Below are 18,582 nucleotides of genomic sequence, written 5' to 3' on the forward strand. Positions count from 1 at the left end.
AGAAGTGCAGTTTTTGGGGACCCTTTCTGAATCCCATTGGAAATTAAACATTGAAAATGGTTAACGCCGTTTAAAAATAAATCATGAATGAAGATTAATTTTAATAAAATTTAAGGTGTAATCACCGCGCCTAGAAGTAACCAACAGCAGCCCAAAAGTATGCTTTAAATAAATATTTTTACTTTGCAGCGCCACCTTTTGATAAAATGAAAAGCTAATGCAGTGGCGCCACCTAGTAGTAGAATATTTAAATACAGCTATTTTTACTGCTTTAAAAATATACCAAAGAACACTGCTTTAAAACCGTTAAATAATTATTAAGGAACAATTAATTTCTCAAAAATGATAATTAATTAAATATAAATAAATCTATGGGAGAACCTATAATTGTTTTCCTAAATATCTGCTGAAGCAGAAGTTGAGTTATGACGATGGAAGTCAACTTCCTTTAGACATTCCCTGAATTTATTGGTGGATATCATAAATCCTTTGTGGAGAGAACAAGCTTTTAGCAATAGGCTCGGTTGTTAAATACATCGAATTGAGTCAGCCCTGGCTTTTTTTATGAGATACGTTTTCGTTTGGCGCAAAGGGCGGTAGGGTCATACGACAAGTTGAAAAAGTAGTGATTATTCCCTCGGTAAAACCGGTTTTTTAAGATAAACATTTAATTTTTTATTTAATAACTTTTACTATTTATTGTAATGCATATACTTTTGTTTTATTTTACTTACATACGCTTCTGGTGTAATATTTAATATTAAAATATTTTATTTGAGCTTATAAATTATTAACACTATGCGGGAATGTGTCACTGTCTTATCGGTTTGTTGGTTTCTTTACAAATAAGATTATAAAACGGGTAGATCATCAGGATTCCATGAGGTTGGCTGAGATTTACAAAGCGACTACGAGTACCTAGGAGTTCGCGTGGTTTTGTGAGGGGAAAGTGCACAACTGTGAGTGTGGAGTAATGGTGCAGATGTTTTCTATACAAATATGAATTGCCTACGAGAACACTTAATTCTACAATAATTATCGTTTCGTTCTTCCTTTATAAAATAACATTAAAAATTTTGGTACAGTCATCGGCTATGTATCCGTCGATACTACTAATTGCAGTGTGGTTGCTTTACATCTATCTCCCAATCGCTGCCCAGCCCCACCGGGAATAATGCTGTTTGTTGGTTTGGATTTCCGCATATATACACTCTTTCTCCTCCTAAACCTCTTTCATTTTGATTATATTCCTTCCATACTTAAATTATATAATAATACAGGGGTATATATTGTTTCATGTATTGCCTCAAATGCTTTGTAAGCTTTGCCGTATTCAATTACTTAACTTAAATTAATTGTAAAATATCAAAATATAATTGGGAATAGGAACTAAAAGCACCAGCAAAATATACACAACTTATTTTCATAAACAAAATGAAACGTAATCCTCACAAATCAAATATTGTCCGTCGGGGCCACTAAAAAAATCAACTAATAGCAGACATATTGCATTCGAGTTTACATTCAAGTCCTCAGCGGCGGCAGCGCATGGCTGACGGGACAGGGAGCAGGAACGGCTGCTGTCGGCGCTTCTATCTGCGCCTGGAGCTGCCGCTTGGCCCGGAAGCGCTTCAGTTTGCGCCTGGCCATGAACAGGTCCGGCTTGAAGCTGAGCTCCCGGCAGGCCATTTGGTGCAGGGCGGGTCGCGGAGGAAGGGACTGCGGAGTCGGGCTCTGCTCCTGGTCCGGCTCGAAAGCAGGGAAGTACATTGGATTGGCGTTGGCAGCCCCGGTTGCCCAATCCCGCCACAAGTTTCAATCCTGCCCAGCGCCGCCGTTCGACTGTGTCAGTGGTGGGCCCGTCGCGCTCATCTCCCGACGCTGCTCCAGCGACAGTGGCATCCCGGGCCCAGCAAAGTCGTCGTCCATCGAGGAGGACTGCTTCGATCCCACGGACTTGCAGTCCTCGTCCATGGTAACGCCCAGGTGGTGCATGGCAGCCGCTGCATGGTGGCGCTCAGCCGGCGGCAGCAGGTTCAGCATGCTCAGAGGGAGGCCGGGAAAGCCACCGGCGAAGTCCGGGTAAAATCCCTGCGGGTTGAAGGGATTGAAGAGGGTGTTGGGGCCACTCAGTAGGTCGGGTTCAGAACTGCCACTGCGGGGTCCGCCAGGAGGACCCAGAGGAAGACCCAGCTCCAAGTCCAGCGGCCCCAAGGGGCCCAGTTCCCCGGGATGCGGCATTGACGATCCGTTTCCAGACGCTGGACCGCCACCTTGGGCATTCGACGAGCCACCTGAGCCGTTGTTGCTGCCAGCGTTCTTCTCCTTCTCCTTCTCCTTGCGCTCCTTGCTCTTCTCGCTCTTGTTGGAGCCACCGCCGCCGCCGCTGCCTCCGCCGATGCCCATCTGCAGCATCTCGATTGGTGGTCCGCTGATGCAGTCCTTGCGCAGCTGCTCCAGCTTCAAGCTCTTTCCGTACTTGCCCCGCACGTACATGAGGAGGGAGTTGTAGGGGATGCCGAAGATACGCGAGGCCTGCGACGTGGTCATCTTCTTGTTCCACACGTGCTGCAGTGCCTCCGTCAGTTCTGTGTTGGTCCAGGAGCGAGGGGGACCGCCGCGAGGCGCCGAGTGTTGTCCCTTCGGTCGTGGCACTGAAATAAGAGAACGCAGTCGATTAGGAGGGGGCTTTTGGCAGCACTGACGTTGGGAAGGGATGGGGAGGTGGCCCCGCAAGGGCGCCACAGCACGAGCTTATCGTTTGGCTTGAATCTGCTAATGTTTCAATCTCTTGGCTCATATGCTGCCTAGACAAATTTGCTGAAAAGTCACCCATTGTCTGGGATCTGCAGGCGATCGGCTTGCTTTCAGCTCGTACACACCCTTCTACGATTCTTTGTGTGGCACCTATTCTTGGGGCGAGCGATCATTCGGCACTGGCAAAGAAATACGAACGCTGTGGAGGTTCCCATCCTGACCTGCCGGGCTTCGCCTGGCTCTCCCCTATATGCAAATTAAGAGTGTGCAGCGACTGTGGCGTCACATGCGCCGCTAAAACTCAATTTAGATCCTCAGATACCGCCTGGCACCGGCAGAAACGCCGGCGAAGCCACAGGTTCCTTTCCTCAAACTCTTTAGCTGCTTGACAATGGAGGAGGAGTGGGAGAATTTGAAGGCAGCCGGTAAATATGTGGCTCCAGCTTACACTAATTCACTGGTTGCTTCGGCCTGATCATATGAATTTTCCTTTATTTGGGAGTCTGGAAAAGTCGTCTCGTCGGCTCCGTCTGCTGCTGTCGGGTCACAAGCAAGGTCTGACCCTTCGATTCCGGTGAAATCGAAAATACAGAAAATATCTAACCCAATGCAAACTGCAATTGGCAAGCCTCGAATATGTAGTCTGTCTAATGAAGTTCCAGCAGAAAAGCTGTTAGCCAAGTCGGGCTTTCACATAAACGAAATTTGAATTTGGTACAAATCGCAAATCACGTTTCACAGACGGGCTCAAAACAATCGGCGAATGAACAAATGAATGTGAACAAATCAGTTAATCACACCCACACGACTGCGGCCCGGACCACGAGGGGATCGACTCGGAGATGCGAGTGTAGAGCTTCCCCGGCTCCCGATCGGTATCAGTTGCGAAACGGGTTTGCAGATTTGCAATAAAGAATATCGTGCTATACGCCAGATTTGCGTTTTATTTGCCGGCTTACATTGTTGTACTTGAGTTTGTAATTTCGGCCCCATTCAGCACGCCTGAAGATCCAGATTAGATAACACTTACAAATCTTCTCTGCATGTTCTTCAACCTGACATTTCCAACATATGATCACGACGCTGCTTTTGTTGTTCCTCCAATTGATGCGCTCAATAAATGGGTTCTTGAGTACCAGAAAATTAAGCAATTAGCTTTGGCCTGAGACTGTGGAAGCACATTGTGTTTCTCTTTCACATTCTTAAGCTCTTTTATATGGCGCCTAGAGTTGTTTAAAAGCATCGGTCGACGATTCGAAAACAGAAATTAGTAATAGCCAAGCACTTAACCCATCAACGCCGGTGGACTGTCAAATAAACTGTCAAAGTCAATAGCTCATATGCAGCTTATAGAATCCAATCTTCAAATCTACCTCCACTCATTCGTTAGTTTACTTCTCAGTTGTCAGTCACCTGGCTTGCTGGTCGTAATTGATTTGTGAACTACATTTACGAAAATGGGGGATTAGTACGATTTCCTGGCTCACGAGCATATGTATTGTGAACAAAAAACTTCATTAACTTTCTGAGGTTTCACTCGCTCCACATCATCCGCAGCTGGGAAAAACGATAGAAGCATGGGTCTGCGAGTATCTCGCTTTTATTTCCGCGCCTCGCCCATCTGTCAATCTGAAAAAGCGACGTTTACGTTACGTTTTCGCCTGCGATATGCATGGTGCACATGTTGCCCCATTCAAGAAACCAATAAAGAAACAAACAAACCATTTCTCGAGCGATTCAACGATTGCACCGGCGCACAGGAAAACCGCAGAAACAAATTTGCCGCCTCACATGATCGCACGAGTGATCAGTGATCGGGGATCGGGGATCGGGTATCGGTGATCGGTGTGTGGAGATCGGTGATCGGTGATCGCATCTGGAACGGTTTGGGGCGGGGCGGAGGATGTGGGGCAGAGGCCCAGAATGTGGCTTAAACGAAATGAGTGTTGCCGAGTGCAGGCCAAGCAGTAATTTTCGAAAGGGAGCAAAGTACTGTCCCTCTTAGTTGATTTCGTAACAGAGCCAGGATAATATAATCAGTTATAGTTCAGCCCAGCCACTTACAAACTAGTTATGACCCTTTCTATTTGCTCTTCAATTACCCGCAATCGATCCCTAACCGAAGTGTTTTCTTAGTGCCCCCGGCTCAAATACGTGATCAAAAGTGCAGCGGATCAAATGCAAGAGGTACAAAGGTAGAAGACTCGGCTTGAACTCTGCAGCCAGAGCGCGAGATCAATCAGTCAGGTGTGAAGTATTGCAGCCAGGCACGGAACCGATCGGCCTACAAGCTCGACTGCCTCAACGTGATCGACGCCAATCATGTCGAAATGATTTCCAACCTCTCGATCGCAGGGAGGTGTTGGCTGTTCCCTTTCTGGGGTTCGCCGTTGTCTTTCGGGTTAATTAGTTGTTTGCTCGGCTTGGCGAAAGTTTGTTCTGTTCAATTATTTAATGGGCTTCTTGTACTTACTTTTCTTTTTCAGGAATGGAGGCGGCCCGCCAGGCATGTCCCTTGGGTCGCTCATTTCCATCAGTGGGTTGTAGAGCTTGCCAGGATCCATTCCGGGTGGAAAGAGTCCGAGTGGAGAGTCCAGACCGAACACTGTGGGTGAAAAGATTGTCAGTTAATATTGATTTCTTTTCCGCTGAGACTAAAGAATAAGTCATATTTATGGCAAGCTGCACTCGTTTTTTATAAGAGTCGGTGCATTGGGTAATTTCAGCATAAGCGACTCATTTTCCAGCTCACTGAAGCTGATTAGCCGCCAAGACAATAGACGCAAGCACACTCCGAGAAACGGTTCCGACCGAATAGTAAACAATGGCCCATCGTTATTCTATTAATATTTTACGCTTGGAGTGCACTTCTCCACATGAGTGAAACAATTGGAGCGCTGATGAGTCAAGGCGAAGGCTGAAGGATATCCCAGGCAGGATCCGCAAAGGACCTTCAGTCAGCTGGGAGGTAACGCATAATATTTACATTGTGCTGAATGATTTCATAAGTCGCCCCGCGGATTCCAGGATGCAAACAAACCCCACGAAACAGACGGGCTCACATACAGACAGAAGGAGGCGAAGACAATGCTCGAGCATATGAATAAGGGGACGTATCCGTTTCTGTGTCTCGGGATGTGTTGTATCTGCAGCATAATGACACAAATAACGAGCGCACATTGTCTGGCTCTGTTTTCTGAAGTAGACATTACAACACGCGGCGTATACGTAATGTGCGTTCCTTCTCCCAACTTCTTTTGACGTCGTGCAAAATTAGTGGATTTCTCCTTTGAAATCCTGAAGGATCTCGTGCAGATAGACCCCACAGCCCACTCCACATGTCACAAGCTATTAGTTCAATGATTTTCACGCCGAAAATGTTTCAGCCAAAAAAATAAATCACATTCTTCGTATGAACGGCGAACGGTGGTAAATCTCTTGCAGGACTGTCTGCAGGTCCAGAGCAGGGATGGAATACATTCCTAACCGCACGGGGTAGCATAAACTTGGTCAAAGCCAGGTATAGTACGTGATAGATGTAAGTGTATACTCTACAGGTAATACTTGAAATATAATATGAAAGCAGTTTCTTATCTGAAAATGAACCATGTGACCAAGTGACCATAAGATTATTAAATTCCTTACAACGACTCTCGGCCGAATTAGTATATTTTTGATAGCATATCTAGGACCGTAATTAAAAGTGAAGAGCAGAATAAAAACAAACGGCTTGGGTAATAGGTAGTCTTCACAAGACGGCCCCGTTGACTCGGGAGTTCTTCGCCTTGGCGTATCCTTGGCTGGCTCCTTCATTGCCTGCAGCCTGTTTGTGCAGTAGTTAGCGATTTGCTCGAGTACGACGCGACTTTGGTAAGCTTTACTCGCCCTACCCCTACCGCTTCCTCGACTTCGCTGCTCTGATATGTCGGCTGAAATTTTTGTCGCATTAAAAGGTATTGCGCTTCCTGCCTGACTTCCACTTGGCATTTTCGTACAATTTTTCATATTTTTGTGCCTTAATTTATTTTATATCCTGTGTGCGCGCGTCTCGCCTGTATTCACCCGCCCCTGCCACCCAGGTGAAGGTCCGGGTCCTGCTCCTGGTCCTTGGGCTCTGCCGCTGCTCGGCGTGGGCCTCCCCAAACGGATATTATTAATATGAATATCGCGCGACTTATATGCAAAAGTTGTGTGGAAGGACCAGACCATGGGAAGGGCAGCCCAACCACGAGACGTCGCCACGTATTTTTATTTATGCCGCCGACGCTGCCAAAGTTGTTTGCCAAAAGGTTTAAGTTGTGCGCGCTTTGGCATACTTTAAACACAACACATGGAAGACGGCGAGGGAGGAGTGCCGGCAGCCGTCTCCTGCCCGGCAGCCAGGCAACTTAAAAGTCATTTGACTAAACGTCTGCTGACAGTTTGAACTCAACCCGCTCTGGAGCTCACATGTTGGAAAGACACAACATAAATTTCTTGCGCTTTCTGCACGCAACGGCGGAAGCCAGCCCCAACCGCCCTTTTCCAACCTTTGCACCTCAATTTGTGTTTGCGTTTGTTTCGCCTGACTCCGAGTGACATGAATATAAAAATCATATAAAACGCAATTGAATTTACTGCAGTTCCACCTGGAACTCAACCGCAAAGGCACTTCCATGTCCCCGGTCCTAAGGTCTGCCCAGACGACGTTGTCGGCGGAGAACGGACGGGGGCCTGCCAAACTGTCAAATTATTAGGAGCCCATTGCTTATACGATTGCATTTCCATATTTCTTATGAGCTGTCAACAGCGCCAACTTTTTATGACTTAATTAGTATGAAAACGAGGCGGTGGACTGATAGGAATGCCACATTCCAAGCCGTTTGAGCCCCTGCTCCACCGACTCCCATGAAGTCGGCTTCTGATGAGGTTCTTAGCTGGTCATATAAGCAGCCAAAGGAACCTGAGGAGCCATAATGTGCTTAGGGGCTTTGCCACAGCTTTGCATGGCAATGCAAGAGCACTTCACCAAGGATACTCGTCACTCGACGACACTTTGATGTCGCGCGGAGACCACATGTTGCATTTCAGCCAACTCCGGCAGAGTGGCAAAAATGACGGACAAACATGTCAAAAGGACTTTCAGTCGGTTAGGGGTAGGACCTGTGGGGAGGGGAAGGACCCTTGTACGTGAGCAGAAGGCAGTGGGTGTGCGTTATTAAAGGCTTCCGCTGGGCGTAGACGTACAACCAGCAGATAACCCAGTGACCTCTGGGGGCCAAATTGCCGAAGTGCAGTCAAAGGAAATTAGATTCAAAGCTAGTACTTACTGTGCGGCGGCGTTAGCGTCATCGCAGAGGACATGCCAGGAAAGGGCAGTGGCGACGGCGGATGCGGAGGTCCATCCGGCGCGTTGAAGTGTCCTGGCAAACTCATCGGCGATGCCGGGGCGAACTCCTTCCCGAACTCCTTGCCAAAGTCCTTGCCGAACTCCTTGCCGAGCTCCTTGCTCAGTCGGTTCATACTCTCCTCGAGCCGCTCGTGCGCAGCCTGTCCGGAACATCCGTTTCCTGGACCACTGTTGCCCGGATGACCTCCGTTATGTCCTCCGAATGGTGGCATCCCCATTGGCCCCAGCAGGTTGCTGGCAAATGCGTTGTGGTCGCGTGGATCCCGGGGATCCCGTGGCTCCCGCTGGTGCATTGCCGCCGCAGCCGCTGCGGCCGCCAAGGACATTTCCATCTGGTGCTCCATGTGGTGGAAGGGATGCTCTCCGGCTCCAGCTGCAGCCACGGCCGCGGCCGCGGCAGCGTGCATCTGCGCCTCCAGCGCTTCCATATGGCAGGGCGGGCTATCCGGGAGTCCTGGTGGCCGAAGTCCTGGCGGTGGAAAGCTGAGTAGTCCGTTGTTGCCGCCAGAGCAGCTGGTGGGCGTGTGGATGGCTGTGGGGTTCGGATTGGCATTCAGTTGGCGGATGTCTTTCAGGGACAGCATTATGCGCTGGTTGTTGTCCTGCAGCTTGCTGCTGTTGTTGTTGTTGGACTCACAATCGGACGAGTGGGTGGCACTGGGGTTTCTGTCCTTGGCCTTCTTGGTGGTGCATAGGTCCTCGGGCCCGTCGCTGGGGCAGGGCGAGGGGGTGGGCGACATGGCAGCCGCGTTGGCAGCGGCTGCGGCAGCCTGTCGCCTCAGCTCGTTGGTAGTGTGAATAAGCTCTTCGATGTCTTGCTCCTCTTCCTCCTCCTCGTGATCCTGATCGTCGTCGTCCTCGTCGTCCAGCTCAAGTTGGTGGTGGCTATCGTTGAGGTTGAGGGGTTGATCGGGGGCTTCTGGCTTCAGTGACTGCTTCTCCTCGTCGTGGTTGATCGACGTTTCCGCTGGCGAAGAATTATTTTTGTCAGCTTCACTCTGGTCGTGATCCTGGTCATGATCCTCGTCGTGATCCCTCTCCGCTCGCTCGATCAGTTCGTGCTTGATCACAGTTGGCAAGGATTCAGTGTCGTTTTTGTTTAGGGCAAAGTCGTGGGGGACGTCGCCGGATCGGCGGCGTGGTCGGGCTTGCTTGCGTCGCGGCATGGGCGAACTCCCGCCCAGCTCCTGGTCGCTCTCCAAGTCGCGGTCGCCGTCCGGCTCCCGTTTGCGTCGCTGACTGAGGGCAGCCATCGAGTTCGATGCGTTGCCAAACAGTCGGGCGGAGGGCATCATCAGCTTTCCGGCCGCAGACGGTCGGACCATCGAGGGCGACTCGTCCTCGAAGCTGGAGGACAGCATCGAGGCGTCCATCATCGCGAAATCATCGGGCGAGGCGGCTGGCGTAGGTGTGTGCTCCGGCACGGAGCTCTCTACTAGGCCCCGCACTTGAAGCGACTCTCCGGCCTGGATGAGGGTCTGGAGGCGCTGCTGCGGGACGCTGATCTCGCCGCGGTACATGAAGTCCACAATGGCCTGCACCACCCAGCCCCGAAAATCCTTAAGGACGATGACCGGATGCTTGCAGGGTGTCTCCGCGAAGACACGCTGGAAGAAGGGCGAGCAGGCGGAGAGCACCATTTTGTGGGCCCGTATCGAGGTCTCCGCGCAGACCAGGGTGACGTCCACCAGCGTTTTGGTCTGCAGCAGTGCGTCGAAGGCTCGCAGGATGTGGTTCTGGTGGTTGTTCCAGCGTAGGCTGTAGTGATCCTGTGGGGCAGAGCTTGCACCTGGTGGCCCTCCTGAAGGGGGCGTGGCTGGTGGGCTGTGCTCCGAGGGAGTTGCCGCTTCTGTGGCCGCCGTTGCCGCCTGACTCATGTTCAAGGGCAGAGGAGGCGGCGTGGGCGGCGTCGTTGGGGGCGTGGAGTGCATAGGGGCGTGATCGGTAGTCGGAGTCTTTGCCAAAAGCGGTAGCGGCATAGACAGGGGCAGCGGCGATTGGAGCGGCAGAGGCAGCTGTGAGGGCGCCACCTGACGAGCGAAGTCGGTCATGGGGAGCGTCGTCGGTTGGCGACGTTTAATCAACTCCTGGTTGGCGTCCTTTAACATGCCCCGTTCCAGTCACGTGCGAGGTGCTCTGCTTCTCTAGGAAAAAATAATCGGGGAGAGAGAGAGGGGTTTTAGGTAAAAGTCGAGTAAGCAAAGCTTAAGGATAATGCCGGGCATAATGTATTCGTATTCATGACATATGCTGTGAGGAATTCTGAAGTGGGTACCGTGTGATAATATGTTAATGAGTCGCGGCATATATCATTTTTCCGGCTGTGGAGCCAGCGAATGGCAAAGAAAGAGGCAACAGCAGTCCGGAGTGGGGGAAAGGAAAACAATGCCGGGGAACAGCCGCATGAAGGTGTAGCAATCACAGTCGCTACGTGTCGTGCCGCATATCCTCGAGGATATCACATGCAGATGTGTGATGTGTGATAATGGCTCATGGCCCCCTCCCGGCTGTCTCAGCATGCGTCTGCCTCAGATTTTGTTTTGCTTTGTCAATCCGTGCCCCAAAGCCACAGTGGAGTGAATTCGGCAAAATGGAGAGCTTTTCCTTGTATGTTAAAATCCCAATGTGTGGTAATATACAGTTTTAGTTATTTAACTATCCAGAAGTGATCAACAATATAATTTACAAAATAATCTTTGATTTTTTCCCCTAAACTGAAACAGTTAGTTGTCTGAGTGATTGCCACATCCTGACCGAGGCATCTAATTAATTCGGCGACTGTCTGGCACTGCTTCGCACCCCTTCTACGCGGGAGCTGCGCTCGCTGCGTGTGTGAATTTTTAAAAGAGTCACCAGCTGCCTGACTACATCCGCCCAGGAAACTTCCGAGGCCACCTTTCACTGACTTCTTTAGGCAAAATTAAAAAACTTTGGTAGGAGCGCAGGCAAAGTAAACATTTTTATTTGCCGCAGTTGCTGCATCCTTAGCTCTCCGTTTACCTTTCTGGAGCGGTTTCTGCGTGGCAAGTGGTGGGCGGAGGGGGCCTTAAGCCGCATATTAACACATGCTTCTCCACGCCAGGACCTTCTGCTGGGACCAAAACCAGAGCCAAAGGATAACAACGCTCGAATGCAACAATGTGCAATTAGCAGCGAGCTGCGAGGTGCTTGCCTCGTTCGTTGCTCGGGTTTGGTTTGCCATTTTTTAGCTCGCAACTCATTTGCGGTTTGCGGCAGCTGAGACAACATTTTTATTTATTTATTTTGCTTTAGAGTGGCGCCAGGTAAAAGCAAGTTAGTGGAACGCCGAGAAGAGAAACTGTCAAGTTTTTTAATTAATGGCAAAGTAAGTCAGTCGAAGGTGGCTGAGGATCTCACAGTAATGCGACACTTCGTCGGATTTAAATGTTTAACCACCTTTATTTTCCGAATTGTAGTTTAATTATATAAATAAATCTTTTCGCTAAGCAACAATTTAAAGGACCCTTATAATAATTTAATATTATTATTTGTTTGTGGGTATCACAAATTACTAATTTCTAATTAAATATATACAATCGCAGATAACAACAAAACGTAAATTAAGAGATAAAAAGTTATAAATCCCTATCCGTGTAAAATATTCTGGATGGCTAAAAAAAATCTTTAGAATTTTCGCTCTTGGCAAAAATAAAACAATCGCGTTCACTGATATCAATATTTCCCTGGAATCTAATTGCTTTCACCCTACATACCATTCAGTATAAGTGAGATATCCTTTTGCTGGATTTAAACTGGCACTACCTATTACGTCGACGTTAGTCCTCTTCACTTTTTAATAATATTGAACTGGGTGCAAGACATGAATTCAGTAGTCATTAATATGGTAACGAGGACGGGTTCGCGGCCTCGATCGTAACACGTTCCCGTTGAGGGTTTGCAACAAACTGAGCTATATCTATGCAAATATTGCCCAGCAAGTTGAAAACGGTGTTCACCTATGAGTGAACGGCCCTCACCACACACCCCGCACACATGCAACCCTCGAACACCACGCACCACACACCACACAGCACGCCTGCATGTGAGAGGGGTGGGCAGGATCGGAAGAGATTCGCTCTCGCACTCCTCTCGCTCTGAAGGACGAAGGATTCCCCTCCGGTCGGCCGTGCAGGTGATAATCAGGTGCGTGATCGTGTATGTTGACACACATACAGCAAACAAATAAACAGGACAAAGTGCGGACCAGCCGAACAGGTAGATCGCGATGGGCTAGGTATTTTTCCCTAATGGCTGCTGACAGGTCACTTTGCGGCCCATTTGTCTGCGTATATGTCCATGTCGATCCTTTAATTTTGCTGGCAATTTCCGGAGAACTGAGTTTGGGTTTCATTTGAAAAGTTTTGCACATGTTTATATTTATGATGGGCGCGATGTTCGCCACACTGTAAACACTTCGGAGGCTTCCATGCGAAACTCACTTTTTGATATTGTTTCAAGATACCTGGCAATGTCAATTTCTTACGTTTGATCTGAACAAAATACCCAGATCCAGGATAACTACTTTTAAAACGAAATTAACGCAAACTTTAGTAACTCTTTAAAAAAGAGTTTTGAAAGTGGAAAAAGATTGAGTACGTGCGAAACTGCTTGGCGCGCTATTTATTGTGGATCGCGAATTAAAAACTATTTCGAAAATATAACTGTACCAATTAAAATTGATCAATCAATCACAAAGAGAAATCCGTTTCTCAAACTACATCAAGTCTTTTACAATCACTCGTTAATCGTTCCCTCCTCTTAAATTCTCAATCTCGCTTGAGTTTAATATTTTTTAACATACTTCTCGATCGTTTAAATATTGGAATTTATTGGCGGCGGCGTTCTAGGCGGCCGCTGAACATCGTAGCGGGTAAATCGGGTAGCGGCTAACGGGTGAAGTTCGGCGTGTGTGGGCGTCGCGTGTATGTTTCGAACCGTTCAAACGTCACGAAGCGACTAATTCAAATGATGTCGGCCGGGCCTGAAAAAACACAGCTACTGCGTCGCAGCCAACAGAAGCGCCAGCAGCGGCGGCGGCAGCGACGGCACACACGCGCTGCCCCACTGCCACCCCCAATCGCCACGCCCCCAGCCCGCGTGGGCCACAGCCGCCCACGTACGCGCACACGTATGAGCAGCGGGCCACAAATAGTCGGAGTCTGCGAAACAGGAATCACATGAGGATGCGGCGTTCCGTTCGGCAGGACGAAGCTCCTTGGAAGCCGGCCGCGCAGTCGGCAGAGGCAGCGACGCCGCCAGCGACGTCGTCGTCCTTACTCCTTCATCATATAAAATATATATTTTTCTTATCACAACAGCAGCCGCGTGGGAGGGGCGGGGGCCGGAGGGGGAGGATGTCCTCGCACGTCACGTACACCGAAAAAAATGTACTATGTATATGTGTATACGAAATACATTTGCATACACATGCGTAGCCCAAAACCGAGCCCGAGCCGAGCAATACGAGGCGAGCCGAAAGGACACGAAAGGAGCAAAAAAGAGCACACGCACACCGACTTCCCTTCGTGCACACAGACACACCCCTCACACACAGACACACACGTATTCATGTGGAGGCTCTGAATGCCGTAAAGAGTAATAGCCACCACCAGACAACAGGGAAATCGCAACAACAGGAGCTGGAAGGACACCACCCCAGCGGTGCCGTTGGCCCACATGGAGTTTACTCACTCACGGCCCCCAGTTGTCACACATTGGAGCCGCCGACTGCGCGGGAGTGTAACATTTTTTAGCGGCCCCGAAAACGCCGGCGTTGCTGCCGGCGTTGGCGCCGACGTCGACGGCGACATATCCCTTTTTTGCCAGCTTATGGAAATTTCAAAAGCTGCGAGTTGAGTTTTTCCCGCTGCCGGTGTCGAGCGAATGGGGGAAAGTGGCCCAGTGTGCGAGCGGGAGAGGTAGACCGCTGCGAGCGAGACAGACGACGGTAGCGAAAGAGAGCGCACGAGACCTAAGCAACCGCCTGACGTGGGGGTGTGTTTGTGTGTGAGCGCCCCACACATGTACAACTCTTCTGCTCATCTGCCCGGGAAAGCGGCAGAGCTGCTCTTCGAGCTTTTCCAGCGGCGACGTTGCGTCGCTGCTCCGGGGCTCTGCCGCCCCGCTCCAGGACTGCTGGTGCCGTCCTTGTCGCATGTGCTCAGTTTTTAATATGTTATCTATTCCGTGCCATGCATGCAGGCCGCCTTTACATAGCCGTTGTGGGTGGAGGGGGAGGCGGGAGGCCGGAGCTCGGCGTTGGCGTAGAGCCACAACAAAAAATCATGTACATGTACACAACACGTCACACACACAGCGCACGCAGTACATATGTATGTGCATATGTCTCTCGCTCTCGGGCATGTGTGCGAAAGAGAAATGAAAAACAAAAAATATTTGTATGTACATCGCGAAGTTCGGAAAAACCAACCCCTAGCTGAGCGCGATTTTTGTGGAAATCGGAAAAGCGGTTGCGGGAAATTCCGAGCGGAAGGTGGAGGGTGGATGTGTATGTCAGCATGTGTGCCTGTGTGGCTGTGCCATTGTGTGTGGGCCATATGAGCACGTTTTTGCAACATTTCGATTTGTTGGCGCAAATCTCTCGCTCACCAATACAGGAGCACAAGGCCAGGACACTGCACACAGGAAACGCGTATATACACACGCCCACATATGTGCTCGGATGGATTAGGAGAGGTCAGCCGTGTGTTGGCAGCCGAAGTCAGGCATTGGTCGATGCCGGTATCCTGGGAGGGAGAAGACGTATGGGAAAATGGAGGGAACCGTGTGTATAGCTAGCCCAAATAACTCTTGCCGCAATTCAGGCCCCACTTCCCCTCGAATTGACAGTCATGATAGTGGAATACAAGGTTTCGTGCCAAAACCCCGAAAAGGATTGCCATTTTCCGGGCGCTTTTCCCATCCAATTTCTCATTCACATTTTATGCGACTCGGTTCCATTTTCCAGCCTAGTCCTAGCGTTTTGTTTGTTTTCCTTTGCATTACATTCTGTTTTCTCTTGGTAGTTCATTTACATTTTATGATTTGTTTGCCAGCGCTTTGTTCCCAGCGCCCGTTTTCGCCATAAATTTTAATTGTCTTTCTTCGATTTTTACTTTGCGCCATTCTCTCTGCGAGTTCGCTGCGGATCCTGGGGAGCAGGGGCTTCCGCTGCTGTGGCGCCCACTTTTGGTCTAGGCACCTTTGTCGTGTCTCGGCTGCTCCGCATTTTTCCCGCTCGTCATACTCCTGGTAATGGCGCCGAACTTGCCCTTAAAGACCAGCTAAGTTTTGGTCGCAAATTTAATGTTGTATCTGCATAGGGCGGATAATTTTAATTTCTGGTGAGAGCTGGAAATATGAGTAACGTTACCGATCAGCCCTAAAAATCAACGTTTTTCCATATAATTATTAACCGTGAAAAAGATTGACAATATGTCGATAGCCCTCCCAGGTCACCTCCGGATCTGATCAATCTGAGGGGTAGAAAATCATATCGTATTGCGAACGCAAGTTCAAAACTGCACGCATGCGCGCATCGATTATGCAAATGCGAGGGATTCAGCTCACGAAAGTGCCGCGATTCATATGCAAATGTAGTTCAGACAAAGGACAAATAAAGGATACGTTTACACATTTTTTACACCTTACAACAAAAAGAGAGAAAGGGGACGATTCAAGGGGTGGCAGTGCGTCCTGCCGGATGCACCTCTCGGCTGCGTTCGTTTGAAGGGATTTATTTGGAAATTATGCAAATTAAGTTTCCAACTATTTCGATTTTCGATTCGACTGAACGGAGTTCTCCAGAGCTGTTCCTGTTGCCTCGAATCGCCATATGCAGCGCGTGCCTGACGCGGTCTGCTCGCGACAGCGGCTGCTGCGCCTCTGCCTCCGTCTCTGCCCGCGTGGGGCTGGCTGCAGGAGCCGAGTGGAAACGTACATTTTCTTTGCCGAGCTGCTTTCCCCGCTGCTTTCCTCGCTCCCACCCTTTCCGCGCGATTGCCGCGGCACACGTGCGCATGTCTCCGGCCCAGGACGCAGCTATATTTTCCTTTTTTCCGTATTTTCCTTGGTTGCTCAATTTTTCACGCTCGCGAAAATGAGCGCGCTCGCGAGGACTCGGGGGCGGAGCAGGGGGCGTAGATGCGCCCTTTCTCACTCTGTCCTGTTTCCCATCTCCCTCGTTATCCTTTGGCTTCCCCAGCACATAGAGGGTGAAGTGGGTGGAAGGGCGCTTGTAGGTGCGCCTGCTTGTGATAAAGGGGTTCTTGACTCGCCTGATAATTATGAAATGTATGAAATTCCCTTTGTATGGGTTATATACGAGTCCGCCTAGCGTGCGAGTGCGGAGGGGCAGGAGCTTTCTGGTCTGCTTGCCACTCGAGATGTTCTGTAGTGGCCCGAGGGGCGCAGGCGGGGCAGGATCCGCCATAATGGCCAGCATTTACTAATTAAGAGCTCACAAGTTGGCCGACGTCCTCCGTCCGGCGTCCGTTGCCAGTGGCTCGGCGGAGCGTGTTTCGAGAGCTTCTATCTGCGAGTAACTTCTCTATCGCAAAGAGGCCGGGGGATGGCGTGGGGGCGGGCAGGATGCTCTTGGGATTGGGTCATTATTGATGCATGTTAACGAGATATCAGGTGGCCGCGGGATCTCAGCAGCACGGCCCGCTTTCTGTCTCAGTTGCCACAACCCTTTTCTATTCATGTACTCTCTAGAAGGGTTTGTTAATGAGCCCCTCATCTCTCCCCAATGCCAAGCAAGTAATCCATCACTTGCTTTACATGTAGTAATTATTTTAGGACACTGGATGACATTTTAAAACTTAAATCGGTAGTGTAAAACCATAACCACGAGCTCAAAAGTTAAACAATTGAAGGATGCCTTAGCAAATGTACGTTTTCCACACCCACATTCGTTTATGGCAGCACCTGCCAGCCAACTCAAAAGTCTGGCCAAAAGTTGACAAGCCGAAGACAACGGAAAAGCAAATGCAAATGTCGGCAGAAAAAACGCACAAAAACAAAGCTCTTAAAAAACAAAGCCATATCGCGGCGGTCAGTGGTGGAAAAAACGTAAAGAGAAGGAAAAATCAATGCGCTACAAGTGTAAATACAACTTGACCACCAGACGGGGCGCCCAACGTGGCCAAGACAGGCAGCTGGATGGCTGGATGGCCGGCCAAGTCCAGTGAGGGAACAGGCGCCCAGAAACCAGCAGCAGTTGCTCAGCAGCAGCGCGAAAAGGCGCCAGAAAAAGCAGGCAAAGAAGGAATACTGAGGGAAAAAACCCGAGCCCGAGAATGGAAAAGCGTAAAAAAATTAAATATGATTAAAAGAAAATAAAAAGGAAGCCGGTGGAGAGGGCTTACTGAGCACAGATAGAGGCGGGCAGGCAGAGCGAAGGCGCGCGAGTGCCAGAAAAGTTTTCCCAAGAAATACGCCGGGGAGTCAAGAGTAACAAGCTACTCGCCGGAGAAGTGCGAGATGGCCTCGTGGCGGTGGGGAGTCGAGGGGGGCTGCACCGTGGCTGGTGCAACGCAGGCACGTAGACCTGGACCCACCGGGGAAGCTCTCCTCCAGAAAGTTGGCGCGACTCTCTGCCGGCGTCGGACGAGAGGACGTTGGCACCACTACCACCTCTGGGACCGCACAAAAGGCAGGCAATAAGGACATGCATAACAAACACCAACATCGTCATCGGCAGCAGCGGCAGAAACAATAACAACAAGTATAAAATTAAAAAGGCGCTTACTGCGCCAGCCGTCAACGCCATTTTCATTTTGCAACTGTTGACAATGTCAGCCTCCACGGCCAGCCTGGTCAGGATACTTTTGACGTGACCGACGCTGGCTGAAGGATGAAATTGAAACTGACGAAAACAGAGGACTCCGTCCCACTACATGGGCTCCAAGAGAATCCGGAGAATCGTAGGACGAGAGGGTTTCTCCTAACTAGCGCATAATTTATTATTACATTTTTCAGATTCGCTGTTTTCCTTTATAAATATATGTGCTCCCCGCATTGCTTTTTTCCGTCGTGTCAACTGAAAAATGTTGCTAGACAGTTGGCATAGCTGGAGTTATTTCCTGTGCTTTCCTCCTCCGATGTTCTCCGTTCTCTCCGTTTATTCATTAATATTGTTTACCAAAGCATTTTTCGTCCCGAGAGCAGCTGTCTTGCTTCTAGCTTTATCCCTGGACGGAATCTGATTGCAAACGGAAACCGTTGCCATGGCCGTGCCCATCGGTTGCCCATTTCCATTCCTTCCCCAATCCCCAGTCCCCAGCCCCCCAACGGCCTGTCATGTCCGTCTTCCTTGTTTGCCTTAAGTTGAAATTTGAGCTCAAAGACAATAGCCGAGTTTTTTAAATAACTTCCTGGCCCTAGGAACAAACAACGGTTTCGGGGGGCGGACC

The 18,582-nt window shown here is 49.7% G+C and overlaps 1 protein-coding gene across 1 annotated transcript; it reads right to left on the bottom strand.

Moving 5' to 3' along the window:
- Nucleotides 1-712: 712 nt before the first annotated feature.
- On the bottom strand, nucleotides 713-13,186 carry LOC108023042 (protein jim lovell). The gene is made up of 4 exons (XM_017092282.3): nucleotides 12,969-13,186; nucleotides 8,067-10,290; nucleotides 5,231-5,362; nucleotides 713-2,654 (listed from the first exon to the last, which is right to left on the bottom strand). Exons 2-4 carry the CDS (start codon nucleotides 10,252-10,254, stop codon nucleotides 1,816-1,818), a joined length of 3,159 nt encoding a protein of 1,052 aa, XP_016947771.1. The 5' UTR covers nucleotides 10,255-10,290; nucleotides 12,969-13,186; the 3' UTR covers nucleotides 713-1,815.
- Between the last annotated feature and the right edge of the window lie 5,396 nt (nucleotides 13,187-18,582).

The sequence above is a fragment of the Drosophila biarmipes genome, chromosome 2R (genome assembly GCF_025231255.1).
Source record: "Drosophila biarmipes strain raj3 chromosome 2R, RU_DBia_V1.1, whole genome shotgun sequence".
NCBI lineage: Eukaryota > Metazoa > Arthropoda > Insecta > Diptera > Drosophilidae > Drosophila > Drosophila biarmipes.